The following is a 19,334-nucleotide window of genomic DNA, read 5'->3' on the forward strand; positions in this document are numbered from 1 at the left end:
TGTAAAATTTATGAAATAATTGAATAAGATCATTTTAAAATAGAAATGTAATGACAAAGCTGTAAAACATTATCTTAAATATAAACCATCAACTTAGTTAATACCATTGGTGTTTAACATGAGGGTTTCAACATTAAATATATTTTATATTTTTGTTTGACAACCTTTTTTATTTTACTATGTCAATATATTTTGTTGTCAATGTTTTGATGTCAAACTGGTGGCAGTTGTGAAAAAAGTCAATAGTTGGAAGAGTTACAGAGTTAATTGAAAATAATGCCTTTTCATGAATTAGGCTATTTTCTCTTAAAACATATGGTCTATTTACTAGAAACTCATGGACAATATGGACACAGATATAAAAAATGGATACTATATATGAATACATTTTTTACAGTTATCCAAGTATAAATTACCAAAGTTACCACAGATTGCCATATATTTTCTGTTAATTACCAAAATTACTAAAGATTCCGGTAACTTTGGTAAATTACCGGTAGCTTTGCAACCTTATATGAGACGCTGTACTAATACTAGCTGAAAGATAGTGGCTGTGGTTGCAATGAAGACTGGACAGGTCTAGAAACATTTATTCTGCAGGCAATGCGATCAAGTTGTGTAATACTTTGACTGTCTCTTTTTGTATCTCACCTGCATTTCTTCACCAGGGCCTCACAGTTCTTCATGGTGTCCATCAGGTAGTTGCGGTAGCCACGGAACTTCATGCCGTTGTCTAGGAAACGCTGGACCATCTCGTCCTGGTCATCAAGGTGTCCTTTGTCCACTCTGTGGAGCATATCCAGGTGGTCCAACTCCCGTCTGCCCAAAGACATTCGTCATTATTTATACAACAACAACAACAAATTTAGACTTTATTCGTGAACTGTGCATCCAATTGCAAATTACTGTGTTCCAGTTTCGTGAAAATATAAATAATAGTGCACCGACAGGCCTTCCGTAAGACTGCTATAGCCTACCTGCTCTTGGTGCTGCAACCCACTCCAATAGGTGTGCACTGCTCCTGTTCCAGCATATCCTCAATGTCCCATAGGTATGAGTTCAGCCTCCCAGTCCACTCTACCCACCGCTCTCTGATGTGACCCGTCATGGTCCTAACCAGACCCGTCCTGTTGGCCCGGTACAGAGAGATTACTGCCAGGACGGCTATCCCAGGCAGGGTGGATATGATCAGGGTGAGCAGAGACAGACCCTCCTGCCACCCGGTCCACACCTAAAGAGAATAGGATTTTTCAGCCACTCATGGAGGACAATGGAAGTTGATTGAAAAAGTATTATTTGTTATGAAAAAAACATTTGTTTCAGCGTGTAGCCTTCATCAGGGTTTTACAGACAGAAGAGGACATTTGGGACATACTCTTGAACAAAATAGGCTTTTGGTCAACACCTCCTCTGGCTCTCCCCCAGTCAGGCTCCACCGCAGGGCAGGGGCTAGCAGGACAGTCAGTACAGCCAGGGCTAACAGCCACAGCATCAGTCTCACCAGATTCAGCACACACCACTGGGCCCACCGAAGCATTGTATCTGGATAGAATAGGTCCAAAGTGTGGTCAATATAGTGGCATCAATACAATGATCCTATTAAATTATTCCGATTCTATGTGGAATTCTGTGCATCAATGTCAGGATTATTTGGAGTAAAAACGGAGAAAATGAAGTAGAAATTAAGGTGTTATGAGTAGTGTCTTATCTTTTGTCCACTCACCTTGCTATCTTGAAATAAAACTGTGCCTGATGTTTTTGTTGTTGTGATTTTCCAAACATTGTGCTCTAGAATTCAGAGGTAAGACGAAAAACGCTAGATTTGTGGAATTAGAACCTCGGATGGCTGGTTCATTCTATTTCTATGGGTTCAAGCGCAAACACACGGAGTTTGGCGGTACCGTCGATTTCAGCACTAGCTAGCATTGGACAGCGGCACTTCCAGTTACGAGATGGGAAGACAACAATTTTGCAAACTAAACCATTTGTATGGATTTACGCAGAGACATTTAAAACCTAGGCTAGCCGACTGCTTGAAATCATACTATCTTTCTGAGAAGGTTTATTGCTGTTAAGAATGTGAATAAACCACTCCCATGAAGGGATGGACAACAAGGAAGTATTAGATTGTTTCATTTCTGTGAAACCGAAAGTAAAATATCGACTTGAGCAGAGCAACTGGAAAACTGTTTGGTAAACTTTATTCTACAATTACGCTAAGTATTAGTACTTGTTGATTCTTGTTTTATATGTTGCAGCATTTAAATATATAACTTTAATAAATAGCAAAAGAAGAATGAGCCAGTGCTCGAGAGCCAATGCCTGTAATGTTGTCTGCCTAGTGACAGCAGGATAGCCGTAAACGCCTGAGATTTGAACATCATTGAACATAACTACATTGTTGTACTACAGTAGCCGTAAACGCCTGTGTTTTGAACATCATTGAACATAGCTACATTGTTGTACTACAGTAGCCGTAAACGCCTGAGGTTTGAACATCATTGAACATAACTACATTGTTGTACTACAGTAGCCGTAAACGCCTGTGTTTTGAACATCATTGAACATAGCTACATTGTTGTACTACAACAGATATTCATTGTTGAAGTATCTAGCAGCAAAGACAGATGATGGGGGAAGAGAACCACCATAGACCAGTAATCAAGAGCTATAGAGACGCCCTTCAAACACAATCTAACAAAGGTGAGCTTACTTTTTAAAATCATGAGTTTGGGTACTGTATGCTGTAAGGCCATTATATGACAACCCAACCTCAAATAGGAGAGGGTTGTCGAACTTACTTTTTTGCTTTGGGGAGGGTTGCGTCTTTTCTTTATTGGGCACAGGGGAGGGTAGTGCGTTTTCCCCTGGTTTACATTCACACTTTTGCAGGTTTTACTATAACATTTCTTCCATCCTTGCCAACTTTCCTCGTCTGCTTGAATGCGCCTCCCCTATATCAAGGTGTTTTGGTATTTCCCATATGCACTACGGTTTTCCACGCGCTAACTTTTACTATACCACAGTTCAATATAGTCTACCAGTCTAACCGTCTATCCTGCCCTCTATCCACCATTCATCGTGACAATAGTGGTAAGGTGGATCGTTTCTCCAGATCTGCAGTAGGCTAACTACTAGCAATCATGCCACACATAAAAAGCATTCAAAGCTGCATAAATGTTCAATATGAATCCACTAGAACAAATATGAATAGCTAATAGGCAGTGGAGGCCAGGTGCATAATTGCGCATGAAAGAACAGTGAAGAAATGAGACAAGCAGCTCAAAAGGCTCCCCTATTGATCTTGTTTAGGGACAATACAATTATCCAGTGGCTTGTATTCATGGCTGCCATGGGAACCAGGCTTCTCAAAAATGTTGACCAAAAACAAAATATATATGTTTGTTTATCTTTCATCTCCCTGTGTTTCATACATTTCCTTCAATTCGCAAGAGGCTGAATGTATCTCACTGGAGAAAGCATCCGAGCGATGGAAGCCAGCGAGCATTTGGCCTCCCTTGATAAAAAATAAAAATAAATAGCCAACCAGCGTTGAGCTAAACTGAGTGAGCTCAACTGTGAATGGTCCTGTCGCACCAAAAAAAAGTGTCAAGGGAAGCCAGTTTGGATTTGACTTCAGACCAATCACATCACATCAGAAGCCAAATGTCATTGACAGAAAGAAACTTGAATTGTTGCATCTCATTGTGTTGTCGTCGTCCTCCGGTGGCTAGCTAGCTTGCTAAAATCGGCCCTAAATATCGGCCCTAAATTAGCCATGGATGGAGATAGGGGTTTGGACTTGTGGTTTTACTTAATTCTCCGTACTGGCCAATGATTATAACAGCGATTCTGATCCAACCATACATTCATACATTGTGCCCCAGGCCTGAGAGGATGGAAGTTCAACATGTAGCTATATGTAGCTAGTAGGCTAATGTTAACTAGCTGGCGCATCGTTGCCCATGAAAGGAAGTTAGGTTAGCGAGCAAGCATTTTAGCCAGATAGCCTAGCACAAAAAAAACTAAAAGCGTGTATTCATAGACCGTTTGAGGAACATGAAAGAGAGGAGGATGGCATTGGCATTTCTATTTTTCTACTTACCCACACACACACACACACATAAATTAGTACCCTGGACAGCCACATGATATTTAGCTTACTTTGACTGGACTAAATTGTTTTTGGTATCTTTGTTATCATTGTATTAGACTAAGCATAGGTGATTTGATGATGTTGAAATGGTGCTGGAATAGTGGAAGCAGCTCCTATTTCCTTTGTGACTTGCGGTAACTCTTCAGTGTTATAAATCGATAGTTGTTTAGTAGTCCGAAAATGTTGGAAACATTAACATGATTGACCATGCTGTAGGCCATGTAAGTGTACATGCAATATGCTTTGTGGACTCCACCGGACAGATGTTGCTCTCCGGTTTTGTGATGCAACAAAGGTGTGGTTGAATTTATTCTGCCACTGTGTCTTCTTATTGTCTCGGCCTTAGGCCTATAGTATATGTCACAGTGGCAAGGCATATGAACTAACAGGTTATAGAGAAAACAACACAATTATCACAATACATAGGTTGTAATATGGCTTCCCCCCCCCCCCCCCCCTGGTGATTTTACCCATGCACCACTATTGCAATTATCCTACCTATAATTATTTTCTACAATTTACAGATTTTCATGTGAATATTCTAAAATCTGCATAAAACAATATAGGCATTTTCCTACCGGAGATGTGTTTCCATCAAACAGAATAATTGTGGATAATAGGCTGTGCGTTATGACCTAGTGCACATAAAAATAACTTCTGCGCTCCTTGTGGCGGGCCGGCACCGGCATGCTGACTTCGGTCATAAGTTGAATGGTGTTTCATCCGACACATTGGTGCGGCTTGCTTCCGGGTTAAGCGGGCGAGAATTAAGAAGCGCTGTTTGGCGGGTCATGTTTAGGAGGACGCATGACTCGACCTTCGCCTCTCCGGAGCCCGTTGGGGAGTTGCAGCGTTGAGACAAGATCATAATTGGATCGCAATTGGATATCACAAAATTGGGGCGAAAAAGGGAATCAAATACAACAAAATAATAACTTCTGCAGTTAAATTCCCAACTACCGAATGAAAAATACAAGTCAAATGGGTTTCCATCACATTTTCAACTTTACTGATGGTTTTGTCACAAAAACTGTTGCGTTATATAGCGAATGTGCGTATTATTATGGATAACAGCAATATTATTTTTATTTGTCAAACGGCAGCTAAGCATCGATCATCAGGTCACCAGAATAAGACCCTCGATATTGATTGGAAAGGAGCATCAAGCTCATCACCTTCCACACTCACTACCCTGTGAAGTATATCATAATCTGTTCCCTAATCAACTGCATGCTTTCCCGAGTAGTAGTGGGAGGACCACGCAACATATCATTGCGTGACTCCCAAGTTTATTTCGATATGGTCACTATATCAATATTTGCACTTAAAGGCATTTCCACCGCCATTTTTCGCATAGTACATTTTACAGACAAAAATGTCCCACCATGTCGAATGAACAAATTGTCTGTCGGCATTTATAAAATTGTACCTGCATTTCCCGTTTCATCAGCCAGTTGACTTTTTTTCATGCGTCATGTAATTAATCCTCATGAAATGTTTAGATGGAAACCTGGTAAGTATCTGCAGCCGGCTCTTATCGTAGCGTAATGAAACAGGCAGGGAGAGTGACTCGTCCATGGTGCTCGGCGAACCCTCAACCTTCTGGCCCTTAGCCCTGTGTGGCATCGACTGTGCGATAAAAGCATGCTGAAGTGGTAGTCGACATCCACGTTTATAAACACAGTCACTACACTTATTTGTGGTCCTAAACATTATTGCGTTAATTCTATTAGGGGGGAGGTTGTGCTATTTATTTTATAGTACAAGGGGAGAGACGTGAACATATTTTAAATGTTGGGGAGGGGGGGGTGTGAATTTTTTTATGACACATTGAGTTTGAGCAGACCTCCCACCCAGTACATTTTTAACTATCCTTAATTAGCCTACATTTCAACAATGAGAGGATAGCGCCAGAGTGCAACCGAATAAGATTTTGTTATCTTCTCTTCTTAAAGTGAGGACTTGTGCTAGACCAGCAGCCCCTACTACTGCCCAGAACAGTTACCTGACCAGACTGAAGGGCAGCCTGCGTTACCTGATGAGCCAGCACCCAGAGGGGATACCCCTATCCCGTATGAGACAGGCCTGCTCTCTCCTCCTGCACCCTGAGGTACTTGAGGCCTACCCCTCCACCAGGTACCTCTTGGCCTCCCTCCCAGATGTGGTGAGTCTTCAGGGGATCGGGGTACAGACACTGGTGCTCCCAGCACTAGGCCATGGTGGAGGTGGGACTGATGCTGGTTGTCGCTAGCCTTCTCGACCTATGCCAAGCAGGGACCAAGGCGGCCGCAAAGAGACTGATTTCAAGATTCCAATCAAAACCAAGACAATGGAAGAACCTCAAATGTACGCTGTCCATAACGATATCAGGGAAAAGCATTAGGGAAGTCTACATACAAGACAATGAGATGTCCCACAAGACGGGATACAAACAATCACACATTCCTACCAAGAAAGCACACACCTGTGAATTACAGATTGAAAGGACCAGTCAGATGCTTTTTTAAAACGTTCACTTTAAACTAAATGATTATTAACTTAACGTTCCGGATGGGTCAGGTAAAACAGACAGTGGCAATACCATTCATTCAATGATTTTATATTTATGATACAGCATGGCAAACAAGATTTCACTTTAAAGTGTACATGTCTGAAGAAACAGATACAGTATTACATAGTGTACATACGTTGTACCCAATTTATTAATTATGACAGATTTTAGTCAAGTAAACCTAGAACAGTACATCAACCAATCATTGTTGTACAGTGTCATTTGGATTATATTTCTCAGGTAATTACTTTATTTTTGATAGAGTGATAGGCTACATACTTTGTTACCAATTAATAATGACAGTTTTCTAAACATTTAAATAAAACATTGAAAAACATGTAACATGCTTTTTTTGCCTCAAACTGTAGGGGCAAAGTCTATTCTCTCATGTTAAGTTCTTGGTAAAAGCTTAGTGTGCACAAGGTCACATCCAATCAACAGCACTGTACACTAACACACACACTACCTCTCCAACACTGTTGTCATCTTACCTTCCCACACAACCTCTAACAGACAGTGCATACAGTACAATAATTCAGTTGTCCTTGATGTCTTTTGAATTGTTGTTTTCTGTTTCCTTTGTTTTTCTCTTTTGTTGGTTGTTGCTGCATTGGGGGACAGGGGATTGGGGAATTATTTTATTATAATTTGTAAGTCTCAGATGGTTGAAAGGAAGCTCTCGGGGAACTGTGGAGGGGATCTTGGAGGGCTGGTGGCCTGGCGGTTGGGAGCTTGGGCCGGTGGCTGATAGGTTGCTGGTTCGGGTCCCCGTTTTTGACAATGTGGGAGATCTTTTCGACGTGCCCTTGAGCAGGGCGTTGACCCTGGTTGCTTCTGTGGGTCGCTCTGGATGGGAGTCTGTTAGATGACAATGTAATTTAAAATGTTAAGCGGCTTCACTGCAGGTAGATTATAAAATTTTTTTCAAAAACATACAGTGCTCACAGAGTCTGTCTCCACACCCATTCACCTTTAGCTCCTCTCCCTCTAGTCTACTCTGTTTTAACATGATTACTCATCACATGGCAAGCTGTAGCAGTTACCCAAGACAGGTATCAAACTCTGTCAAAATAATTTGTCAAAGGGCAAGGAATACGGTCACTACCATGCTCTCCAACCAAGGGGCATTAATTAAGGAGCAAACTGAAGTGAAGAGAACGTTCTGCAGCTCTTGGAAGACAGTGGCAGTTGATAGAAATGTGTCTATGGTTCAAACCAACACATTGTGGCTCATAGACACAGTCCAAGAGTTGCTGAATTTCCTCTTCACTTCAACATCACATTAGTCATGAAGATCCCTTTGATAATTAGTCGTTAACACAGCATGTTTTGAGGAGATCAAAGTGTAATTCCTCTATTCACCCTGCTGCCCTAGCATTTGGTGTTAAGACTAAACAGGCCCCTTAGTTTCATCATATTATTCACTCATTGGTAAACGATCTTGGCCTTGATTGACCTATAGTAAGCAAGGATAACTTTCATGAAATAATGCAACAATATAAAAAAGCTAGCTTCAAATAAAGAATTTAAGTCTCAGATAAAACATGTCAATTATTTCACATAGTGCTTATGAAACTCAGGTTGTGTTTTGATACAGATGCTTGATACATACGGCCCCTGGTCTCAGTGTTTGGTGCCTCGGCTATGACAGAGAATGGTGAAGGGTTTGTGGATCAGGTTGAAGATGCCCTCTGTGTCCTGGGGAGACATGTTGGGGGGCCAGGAGAAACGCAGGCACTGTAGCAGGGAGGTGAAGAACACAAACAGCTCCGTCCTGACCAGCGGCTCCCCCACACACACCCACGGGCATGCAGAGGAGAGGGAGCCAGTCAAAATCAGGGTTGGGGTCAATTCCTTTTCAATTCGGTCAATTGAGGAAGTAAACTGAAATTCAAATTTTCCTCAATGCTACTCAGTGAAAAACATTTGAATTTCAGTTTACTTCCTGAAATGACCCCAAACTTGGAGGGAGCAAGGCAATATGCTGTAGAGATGAGGAACTAGGTAAAGACATTAGCGGCTCACACACAGAATATTGCTGCTACCTAGAGCTTTTCATTCCTGCAACATGATTACAAACAATGTTCCGACATCACAGAAGTCTTCGTCAGGTGGAACTACAGTTGAAGTCGGAAGTTTACATACACATTAGCCAAATACATTTAAACTCAGTTTTTCACAATTTCTGACATTTAATCCTAGTAAAAATTCCCTGTTTTAGGATATTTAGGATCACCACTTTATTTTAAGAATGTGAAATGTCAGAATAATAGTAGGGAATGATTTATTTCAGCTTTTATTTCTTTCATCATATTTCCAGTGGGTCAGAAGTTTACCTACACTCAATTAGTATTTGGTAGCATTGCCTTTAAATTGTTTAACTTGGGTCAAACGTTTCGGGTAGCCTTCCACAAGCTTCCCACAATAAGTTGGGTGAATTTTGGCCCACTCCTCCCAACAGAGCTGGTGTAACTGAGTCAGGTTTGTAGGCCTCCTTGCTCGCACACGGTTTTTCAGTTCTGCCCACACATTTTCTATAGGACTGAGGTCAGGGCTTTGTGATGGCCACTCCAATACCTTGACTTTGTTGTCCTTAAGCCATTTTGCCACAACTTTGGAAGTATGCTTGGAGTCATTGTCCATTTGGAAGACCCATTTGCGACCAAGCTTTAACTTCCTGACTGATGTCTTGAGATGTTGCTTCAATATATCCACATTATTTTCCTTCCCCATGAAGCCATCTATTTTGTGAAGTGCACCAGTCCCTCCTGCAGCAAAGCACCCCCACAGCATGATGCTGCCACCCCCGTGTTTCACGGTTGGGATGGTGTTCTTCGGCTTGCAAGCAACCACCCTTTTCCTCCAAACATAACGATGGTCATTATGGCCAAACAGTTCTATTTTTGTTTCATCAGACCAGAGGACATTTCTCCAAAAAGTATGATCTTTGTCCCCATGTGCAGTTGCAAACAGTAGTCTATCTTTTTTATGGCGGTTTTGGAGCAGTGGCTTCTTCCTTGCTGAGTGGCCTTTCAGGTTATGTTGATATAGGACTTGTTTTACTGTGGATATAGATATTTTTGTACCCGTTTCCTCCAGCATGTTCACAAGGTCCTTTTGCTGTTGTTCTGGGATTGATTTGTACTTTTCGCACCAAAGTACGTTCATCTCTAGGAGACAGAACGCAACTCCTTCCTGAGCGGTATGACGGCTGCGTGGTCCCATGGTGTTTATACTTGCGTACTATTGTTTGTACAGATGAACGTGGTACCTTCAGGCGTTGGAAATTGCTCCCAAGGATGAACCAGACTTGTGGAGGTCTACAAATATTTTTTTCTGAGGTCTTGGCTGATTTCTTTTGATTTTCCCATGATGTCAAGCAAAGAGGCACTGAGTTTGAAGGTAGGCCTTGAAATACATCCACAGGTACACCTCCAATTGACTCAAATGATGTCAATTAGCCTATCAGAAGCTTCTAAAGCCATGACATCATTTTCTGGAATTTTCCAAGCTGTTTAAAAGGCACAGTCAACTTAGTGTATGTAAACTTCTGACCCACTGGAATTGTGATACAGTGAATTATAAGTGAAATAATCTGTCTGTAAACAATTGTTGGAAAAATTACTTGTGTCATGCACAAAGTAGATGTCCTAACCGACTTGCCAAAACCATAGTTTGTTAACAAGAAATTTGTGGAGTGATTGAAAAACAAGTTTTAATGACTCCAACCTAGGTGTATGTAAACTTCTGACTTCAACTGTAGGATGTGTGTTCCGAGGAGGAACTAACCACAAAACACTCAAAGATCAGAGACAAACATCCACTGACACAAACACAGTTTCAACACACAAGAACATACCTTGATGCACACACATACAGTGCATTCGGAAAGTATTCAGACCCCTTGACTTTATCCACATTTTGTTACATTACAGCCTTATTCTAAAATGGATTAAATTCGTTATTTTCCTCATCAATCTACATACAATACCACATAATGACAAAGCAAAAACAGGTTTAGACATTTTAGCAAATGTATTACAAACAAAAAACAGAAATACCTTATTTAGATAAGTATTCAGACCCTTTGCTATGAGACTCGAAATTGAGCTCAGGTGCATCCTGATTCCATTGATCATCCATGAGATGTTTGTACAACTTCATTGGAGTCCACCTGTGGTAAATTCAACTGATTGGACATGATTTGGAAAGGCACACACCTGTCTATATAAGGTCCCACAGTTGACAGTGCATGTCCAATCAAGCAACATGTGCAAAAACCAAGCCATGAGGTGGAAGGAATTGTCCGTAGAGCTCCGAGACAGGATTGTGTCGAGGCACAGATCTGGGGAAGGGTTCCCAAAAAATGTCTGCAAAATTGAAGGTCACCAAGAACACAGTGGCCTCCATCATTCTTAACTGGAAGAAGTTTAGAACCACCAAGACTCTTCTTAGAGCTGGCCGCCTGGCCAAACTGAGCAATCAGGGGAGAAGGGCCTTGGACAGGGAGGTGACCAAGAACCCAATGGTCACTCTGATAGAGCTCTAGAGTTCCTCTGTGGAGATGGGAGAACCTTCCAGAAGGACAACCATCTCTACAGCACTCCACCAATCAGGCCTTTATGGTAGAGTGGCCACAAGAAGCCACTCCTCAGTAAAATACACATGACAGCCCACTTGGAGTTTGCCAAAAGGCACCTAAAGACTCTCAGACCAAGATTCTCTGGTCTGATGAAACGAAGATTGAACTCTATGGCCTGAATGCCAGCGTCACATCTGGAGGAAACCTGGCACCATCCCTACGGTGAAGCATGGTGGTGGCAGCATCATGATGTGAGGATGTTTTTCAGCAGCAGGGACTGGGAGACTAGTCAGGATCGAGGGAAAGATGAACGGAGCAAAGTACAGAGAGATCCTTGATGAAAACCTGCTCCAGAGCGCTCAGGTCTTCAGACTGGGGTGAAGGTTCACCTTCCAACAGGACAACAACCCTAAGCACACAGCCAAGACAACACAGGAGTGGCTTCGGGACAAGTCACTGAATGTCCTTGAGTGGCCCAGCCGTAGCCCGGACTTGAACCCGATCGAACATCTCTGGAGAGACCTGAAAATAGATGTGCAGCAACGCTCCCCATCCAACCTGACAGAGCTTGAGGAGTACAGTGAGGGAAAAAAGTATTTGATCCCCTGCTGATTTTGTAGGTTTGCCCACTGATATCAGTCTATCATTTTAATTGTATGTTTATTTGAACAGTGAGAGACAGAATAACAATAAAAAATCCAGAAAAACACGTCAAAAATGTTATAAATTGATTTGCATTTTAATGAGGGAAATAAGTATTTGACCCCCTCTCAATCAGAAAGATTTCTGGCTCCCAGGTGTCTTTTATACAGGTAACGAGCTGAGATTAGGAGCACACTCTTAAAGGGAGTGCTCCTAATCTCAGTTTGTTACCTGTATAAAAGACACCTGTCCACAGAAGCAATCAATCAATCAGATTCCAAACTCTCCACCATGGCCAAGACCAAAGAGCTCTCCAAGGATGTCAGGGACAAGATTTTAGACCTACACAAGGCTGGAATGGGCTACAAGACCATCGCCAACAGCTTGGTGAGAAGGTGACAACAGTTGGAGCGATTATTCGCAAATAACTGTCAATCTCCCTCGGCCTGGGGCTCCATGCAAGATCTCACCTCGTGGAGTTGCAATGATCATGAGAACGGTGAGGAATCAGCCCAGAACTACACGGGAGGATCTTGTCAATGATCTCAAGGCAGCTGGGACCATAGTCACCAAGAAAACAATTGGTAACACACTACGCCGTGAAGGACTGAAATCCTGCAGCGCCCGCAAGGTCCCCCTGCTCAAGAAAGCACATATACAGGGCCGTCTGAAGTTCGCCAATTAACATCTGAATGATTCAGAGGAGAATAGGGTGAAAGTGTTGTGGTCAGATGAGACCAAATCGAGTTCTTTGGCATCAACTCAACTCGCTGTTTTTGGAGGAGGAGGAATGCTGCCTATGACCCCAAGAACACCATCTCCACCGTCAAACATGGAGGTGGAAACATTATGCTTTGGGGGTGTTTTTCTGCTAAGGGGACAGGACAACTTCACCGCATCAAAGGGACGATGGACGGGGCCATGTACCGTCAAATCTTGGGTGAGAACCTCCTTCCCTCAGCCAGGGCATTGAAAATGGGTCGTGGATGGGTATTCCAGCATGACAATGACCCAAAACACACGGCCAAGGCAACAAAGGAGTGGCTCATGAAGAAACACATTAAGGTCCTGGAGTGGCCTAGCCAGTCTCCAGACCTTAATCCCATAGAAAATCTGTGGAGGGAACTGAAGGTTCGAGTTGCCAAACATCAGCCTCGAAACCTTAATGACTTGGAGAAGATCTGCAAAGAGGAGTGGAACAAAATCCCTCCTGAGATGTGTGCAAACCTGGTGGCCAACTACAAGAAACGTCTGACCTCTGTGATTGCCAACAAGGGTTTTGCCACCAAGTACTAAGTCATGTTTTGCAGAGGGGTCAAATACTTATTTCCCTCATTAAAATGCAAATCAATTTATAACATTTTTGACATACTGATTTTTTTGTTGTTATTCTGTCTCTCACTGTTCAAATAAACCTACCATTAAAATTATAGACTGATCATGTCTTTGTCAGTGGCCAAACGAACAAAATCAGCAGGGGATCAAATACTTTTTCCCCTCACTGTATATGCAGAGAAGAATGGGAGAAACTCCCCAAATACATGTGTGCCAAGCTTGTAGCGTCATACCCAAGATGACTCGAGGCTGTAATCGATGCCAAAGGTGCCTCAACAAAGTACTGAGTAAAGGGTCTGAATACTTATGTAAATGTGATATTTCCGGGGGGAAACCCGTTTTTGCTTTGTCATTATGGGGTATTGTGTGTAGATTGATGAGAGAAGAAAACAATTTCATCCATTTTAGAATAAGGCTGTAACGTAAACAAAATGTGGAAAAAGTGAAGCGGTCTGAATACTTTCCGAATGCACTGTATGTACATTACCAGTCAAAACTTTGGACACACCTACTCATTCAAGGGTTTTTCTTTATTTTTAAGATTTTCTACATTGTAGAATAATAGTGAAGACATTAAAACTATGAAATAACACATATGGAATCATGTAGTAACCAAAAAAGTGCTAAACTAAACAAAATATATTTTATTTTTGAGATTCTTCAAATAGCCACCCTTTGCTTGATGACAGCTTTGCACACTCTTGGCATTCTCTCAACCAGCTTCACCTGGAATGCTTTTCCAACAGTCTTGAAGGAGTTCCCATACATGCTGAGCACTTGTTGGCTGCTTTTCCTTCACTCTGCGGTCCAATTCATCCCAAACCATCTCAATTTGGTTGAGGTCGGCGGATTGTGGAGGCCAGGTCATTTGATGCATTACTCCATCACTCTCCTTCTTGGTAAAATAGCCCTTACACAGCCTGGAGGTGTGTTGGGTCATTGTCCTGTTGAAAAACAAATGATAGTCCCACTAAGCCCAAACAAGATGGGATGGCGTATCGCTGCAGAATGCTGTGGTAGCCATGCTGGTTAAGTGTCACTGACAGTTTCGTCAGCAAAGCACCCCCACACCATAACACCACCTCCTCCATGCTTTACGGTGGGAACTACACATGCGGAGATCATCCGTTCACCCACACCGCATCTCACAAAGACACGGCGGTTGGAACCAAAACACCAAAGGACACATTGCCAACGGTCTAATGTCAATTTCTCGTGTTTCTTGGCCCAAGCAAGTCTCTTATTATTATTATTGGTGTCCTTTAGTAGTGGTTTCTTTGCAACAATTCGACCATGAAGGCCTGATTCACACAGTACCCTCTGAACAGTTGATGTTGGGATGTGTCTGTTACTTGAACTCTGTGAAGCATTTATTTGGGCTGCAATTTCTGAGGCTGGTAACTCTAATGAACTTATCCTCTGCAGCAGAGGTAACTCTGGGTCTTCCATTCCTGTGGCGGTCCTCATGAGAGCCAGTTTCATCATAGCGCTTGATGGTGTTTGCGACTGCACTTGAAGAAACTTTCAAAATTCTTGACATTTTCCGTACTGACTGACCTTCATGTCTTAAAGTAATGATGGACTGTTTGTTTATTTGAGGTGTTCATGCCATAATAAGGCCTTGGTCTTTTACCAAATAGGGCTATCTTCTGTATACCCCCCCTACCTTATCACAACACAACTGATTGGCTCAAACGCATTAAGAAGGAAATAAATTCCACAAATTAACTTTTAAGAAGGCACACCTGTTAATTGAAATGCATTCCAGGTGACTACCTCATGAAGCTGGTTAAGAGAATGCCAAGAGTGTGCCAAGCTGTCATCAAGGCAAAGGGTGGCTACTTTGAAGACTCAAATATTAAATATGTTTTGATTTGTTTAACACTTATTTGGTTACTACATGATTCCATGTGTGTTATTTCATAGTTTTCTACAATGTAAAAAAAATAGTAAAAATAAAAGAAAAACCCTTGAATGAGTAGTTGTGTCCAAACTTTTGACTGGTAGTGTACATACATACAGTATAACACAATATTCTCTATAAGGCCATATTGTTCTCTCCAAACAACAAAGATAATTTGGGCCAATGAGAAGAGAGACTCACCCAGAGAGAAAGTCAGGAAGGAATCTTGTTTGCAGAACTGGCCCTCCTCATCCAGAAAGTTAGCAGAGTTGAAGGTATCTGGGTACTTCCAGTGGTCTTTGTCCATCAGGATCGCAGTCATGTTGACAGACATTCATCCCCTTCCAAGAAAAATAGTTTTAGTCAAAGTTGGTACTCTTTCACAGTACAGTAGTAGGACACTGGTATCAAATAGCCTGAATTCAGGACTAACTATTGCAAATAAGTAAAAGCCAACCCTACAGTAATTAATTGTATAATACTACTATTGTTTACGGTTGTTTATTCCCTGCTGTGTTTCTATGTGGTATGCGTATGTGTGAGCTGTGAAAATAATGATCTTGTAGGACAGTAAACATCAATCAATATTTGTAATGTAAGGCATCAGCTAATGGGGATCCACATTTATATATTTTGCACAATAAATAAAATCAACCAATCATCCTTCACCTTGGGCGGGTGGAAGCCACTGAGCTGGGTGGCAGCATGAACCACCCCTAGTGGAACGATGTTACCCACCCTCTGGACCTCATGGACTGTGGCATAGACATAGGGCAGGGCTGCCCTGTTGTCCAGGGAGGGGGTGTGGTCGAACCCCAACGAACAAACAATCTCCTTATGACATTGCTCAGGGATTTTTAGCGAGGCAATAAAAGGACAGTAGGACCGAGTCTGAAATGGCACCTTATTCCCTACATTAATAACCGCACTTCTAATCTCTCTCTCACACACACACACGTACCTTGAATGTATGGGTGCTCCATCATGTAGATGAGTCCCCATCTGATGGTGGTGTCGGTCCCGGCCAGGAAGAGATCAGCCAACGACAACACAATGTTCTCCTCAAAGAATGTTGAGTCCGGACTCGACTCCTGCTGGTCAAGGAATAGTGATTGATATGACATCCAATTTATGACGACAGACAATTGAAACATGAAGTGAACAGAAATGTATTGTCACTGTGGTTTCCATGTTTGATAATAGCTAAATCAGCCAGGGTTCCAAATAAAAAAAAACACTTCACTCAATTGTTCTGTTGTTTTTTTATTTATTCCAGACTGTCGCTTTAAGAATGACCTCCAGAGCCTTCTATTCACAGATTTACAGTTTATAGGAAAAAAACAAGCATTTTATAAGATGGTGTTCGGAGAGACCTATTCGTTACTTAGCTTCTCTTCATCTTCTATGGGTCACTTACTCTCTCAATCTCTACCAGGTAAGAGTCTATGAAGTCTCAGAGGTTGTACCTGTCCAGGGTCTTCCAGTGCTGCCCGGCCACCTCCGATATGAAGCCTTTAAGCTCTGACGCATTCCTCTGGACCCTCTGGTGAGGCCCCGGGAAATGTTTGATAAACGGGAACAGATTGAAGTAAATAAGATTATCAAGCCAAATATTTTGAAAGAATACTCAGAAACTACCTGAAAAAACATCAAATACGGTACACCGGATGCGATAATCTTATTTTGAATCTCATTAGCTGTTAAAAGTTCCTGTTACTAATATGGTAATTTTTCACCTATTGCCTCTCCACATCTAGAGTAGGAGTGTGGTACTCCCATAGTGATACATTACTAGAGTGGCCCATGTCATGAACCTTCATAACTCTAGAATGGCAGACATTTTGGTCAGAGCTCAATTCAAGTCTAAATGCAACCATTCAAATGCAACCATTCAAATGTTGTATTTCATTCTGTACTTGTACCTGGCCGAGAGCAGATCCAGTCAGAAATATGTTTTCATTGAGGATGTCCAGGTTTTGGAAACGCTTCTCCTCGTACTCATAGCGGTCTCCGAACACCACAGAGCAGATGTTGGACACGGCATTATGGGTCGAATGGATTCTCTTCATGATAAACAACCACCACAGATCAGACAGTGAAACTTTAGGCAGTTGGTCAGCTTCCATCACACCACAGCAGATATAATATGCCACTAACACATTTCCAATAAGCCAATAGAAAACGGTGCAATCAGGATGACTTTTTGGGGCAGTCCTGCCAAACAAACTCCTTACCTCCCTCCTTCTGTAGCACCTGTATAAGGTAGTGGGCCTCATCTGTGACCCACTGCTACAGAGATTTCTTGCCCAGGCTGAAGGCCTTCAGAGTGTGAGAGGCAAACTTCCTCTGCTGATTCAAACTAGACAAAATTCCTGAGTGGCAAAATAAATCATATAGAGTCTGTCCAGCTGGCACCCTATTCGCTATGTAGTGCACAACTTCTGACCAGGGTCAATAGGGCTATGGTAGAGCCCTTGTGATACAGACTTCGTGACTTGTCAACGCTTTACATCCATCCTAGCACTTGAGGACTAGAGACCCAATCAAAACCAGCCGTTCAAGCACAGCAACAATCTTTGATTAATGAAAAGGAAAATATGTGCTTTATTGCACCTGGTGGCAAATATTGCAGAAATAATTATAGTAGTATCTCAAATATGCTTTATTTTGGCACAGCAACAGTGGGGTATACAGTATCTGCAGTGCATGTTTGATTGAATTCCAGCCTCATGAAATGCAGTCTCAGGTTACCATCCTTCATGAGGAAGCCTGGGCTATGTCCTTATTATCTCTCATTCCTCCCCAGTGTACGCTTCCCTTCACTCACTGATTTGAAAGAAAATGACTGGTAGCCCATGCCTCTACCAATCCAATGCTTTTCGATTTGTGGGAAGTAGTGAATGAGTGTACACCTCAAGAGAAAGGGGATAATATGACGACGCACACCTGAAAGCAGAGGCTATAGGAAATGTAATGTGATTGTCCAGATGGATGTGCGTTCCAAATGGCTCTGCTTAAAAGTAGTGCACTATATAGGGAAAAGGGTGTCATTTAGGATGCAGAGATGTGATCATGTCACTGACCTCCTCCGTTGATGATCCAGTCCAGAACAGGCATAGATGGCCTCCCTGAAAACACGGCTCCATTCCGGACCAGAGCCACCTTGGTGACGAGGAGCGTGTTCAGCACTATAGACAGCTTCCAGCTGTTAAAGGAATACTCCACTCAAAAATATATAATTTTTTCATTAGTCCACTGTTGATACAGTCCCAAAATGTTTTGCATGTCAGCAGTCACATTTTCAAGAAGCAAAGTGTCACTTGCCACATCATCATGATACTTTTGACCATAGCCCTATTGACCCAGGTCAAAAGTTGTGGACTAATGAAAAACTATTCCAAAATAGTGTTTGAGTGAATTTTCCCTTTAATAATAATAATAATAATAATAACAACACTCTTTGGGGCGGTTTCCCCCACACACAAATTAACCGTAATCCTGGACTAAAAATGACTTTCAAAGGAGATTCTCCATTAAGTTTGTCTTTTAGTCCAGGACTAGGCTTAATCTGTGTCTGAGAAACAGGTCCTTCGTCTATATTAGCTAGGAAATTGCAGAAAGTCAAACTGACTTGACTTAAACCCATTTAATTAATAATAAATGCATAATTTGGTGGGTCAGTGGCATAGTGCAGTTTTGTACCCAGCCACCCCGCAAAGTCCAACTTTTTTTACACAAATATTTGACTTAAAATTAACAAAATTTGAAATATATTTTTGATAGACCAAATATCAGCCATCACACCATGTGAAGGAACAAACAAATTATTCTTATTTTACTCATAAAATGCAGCTAACTGGATTTATGTCAACTCCGTGAGACACCATAAAAGGCATTTCATTTTTACAATGATTGTCCAACAAGTGTTTAAAGGCCTTGATTGTTTAATTGTAGCATTATCTGAATAATCTATGTAATACAAATCTCCAAACTTCTTTTTTTTTATAGCACTATGACATGTTCCAGGGCTAATTTCGTTAGCATTTTGTTATGGTTTTCTAGATTTAAAGCAAACATTATCCCTTAGGTCTAGCACAGCAAATAATTCAATTGTTTAAGCATGTTGCAGAACAGTGATTAAAATATTTATTCAGAATATTTACAA

General features: G+C 41.8%; 1 protein-coding gene and 1 long non-coding RNA gene across 2 annotated transcripts; one reads left to right on the forward strand and one right to left on the reverse strand.

The window, feature by feature from the left end:
* Positions 1-2,115: 2,115 nt before the first annotated feature.
* On the forward strand, positions 2,116-8,244 carry LOC311130242. The gene is made up of 3 exons (XR_014613343.1): positions 2,116-2,193; positions 2,593-2,703; positions 6,112-8,244. It is a non-coding gene; the product is annotated as an uncharacterized lncRNA (long non-coding RNA).
* An 86-nt stretch (positions 8,245-8,330) lies between these two features.
* Positions 8,331-17,238, reverse strand: LOC311131078 (cytochrome P450 2J1-like; the record flags this gene model as incomplete). Its single annotated transcript, XM_084163893.1, has 6 exons — positions 8,331-8,561; positions 10,526-10,530; positions 15,371-15,497; positions 15,839-16,015; positions 16,129-16,260; positions 17,092-17,238. The coding sequence occupies 6 exons, from the start codon at positions 17,236-17,238 to the stop codon at positions 8,331-8,333; spliced, it is 819 nt and encodes a 272-aa protein (XP_084020019.1).
* Positions 17,239-19,334: the final 2,096 nt, after the last annotated feature.

This window comes from Coregonus lavaretus (genome assembly GCF_964263955.1).
Source record: "Coregonus lavaretus genome assembly, chromosome: 6".
NCBI classification, from domain to species: domain Eukaryota; kingdom Metazoa; phylum Chordata; class Actinopteri; order Salmoniformes; family Salmonidae; genus Coregonus; species Coregonus lavaretus.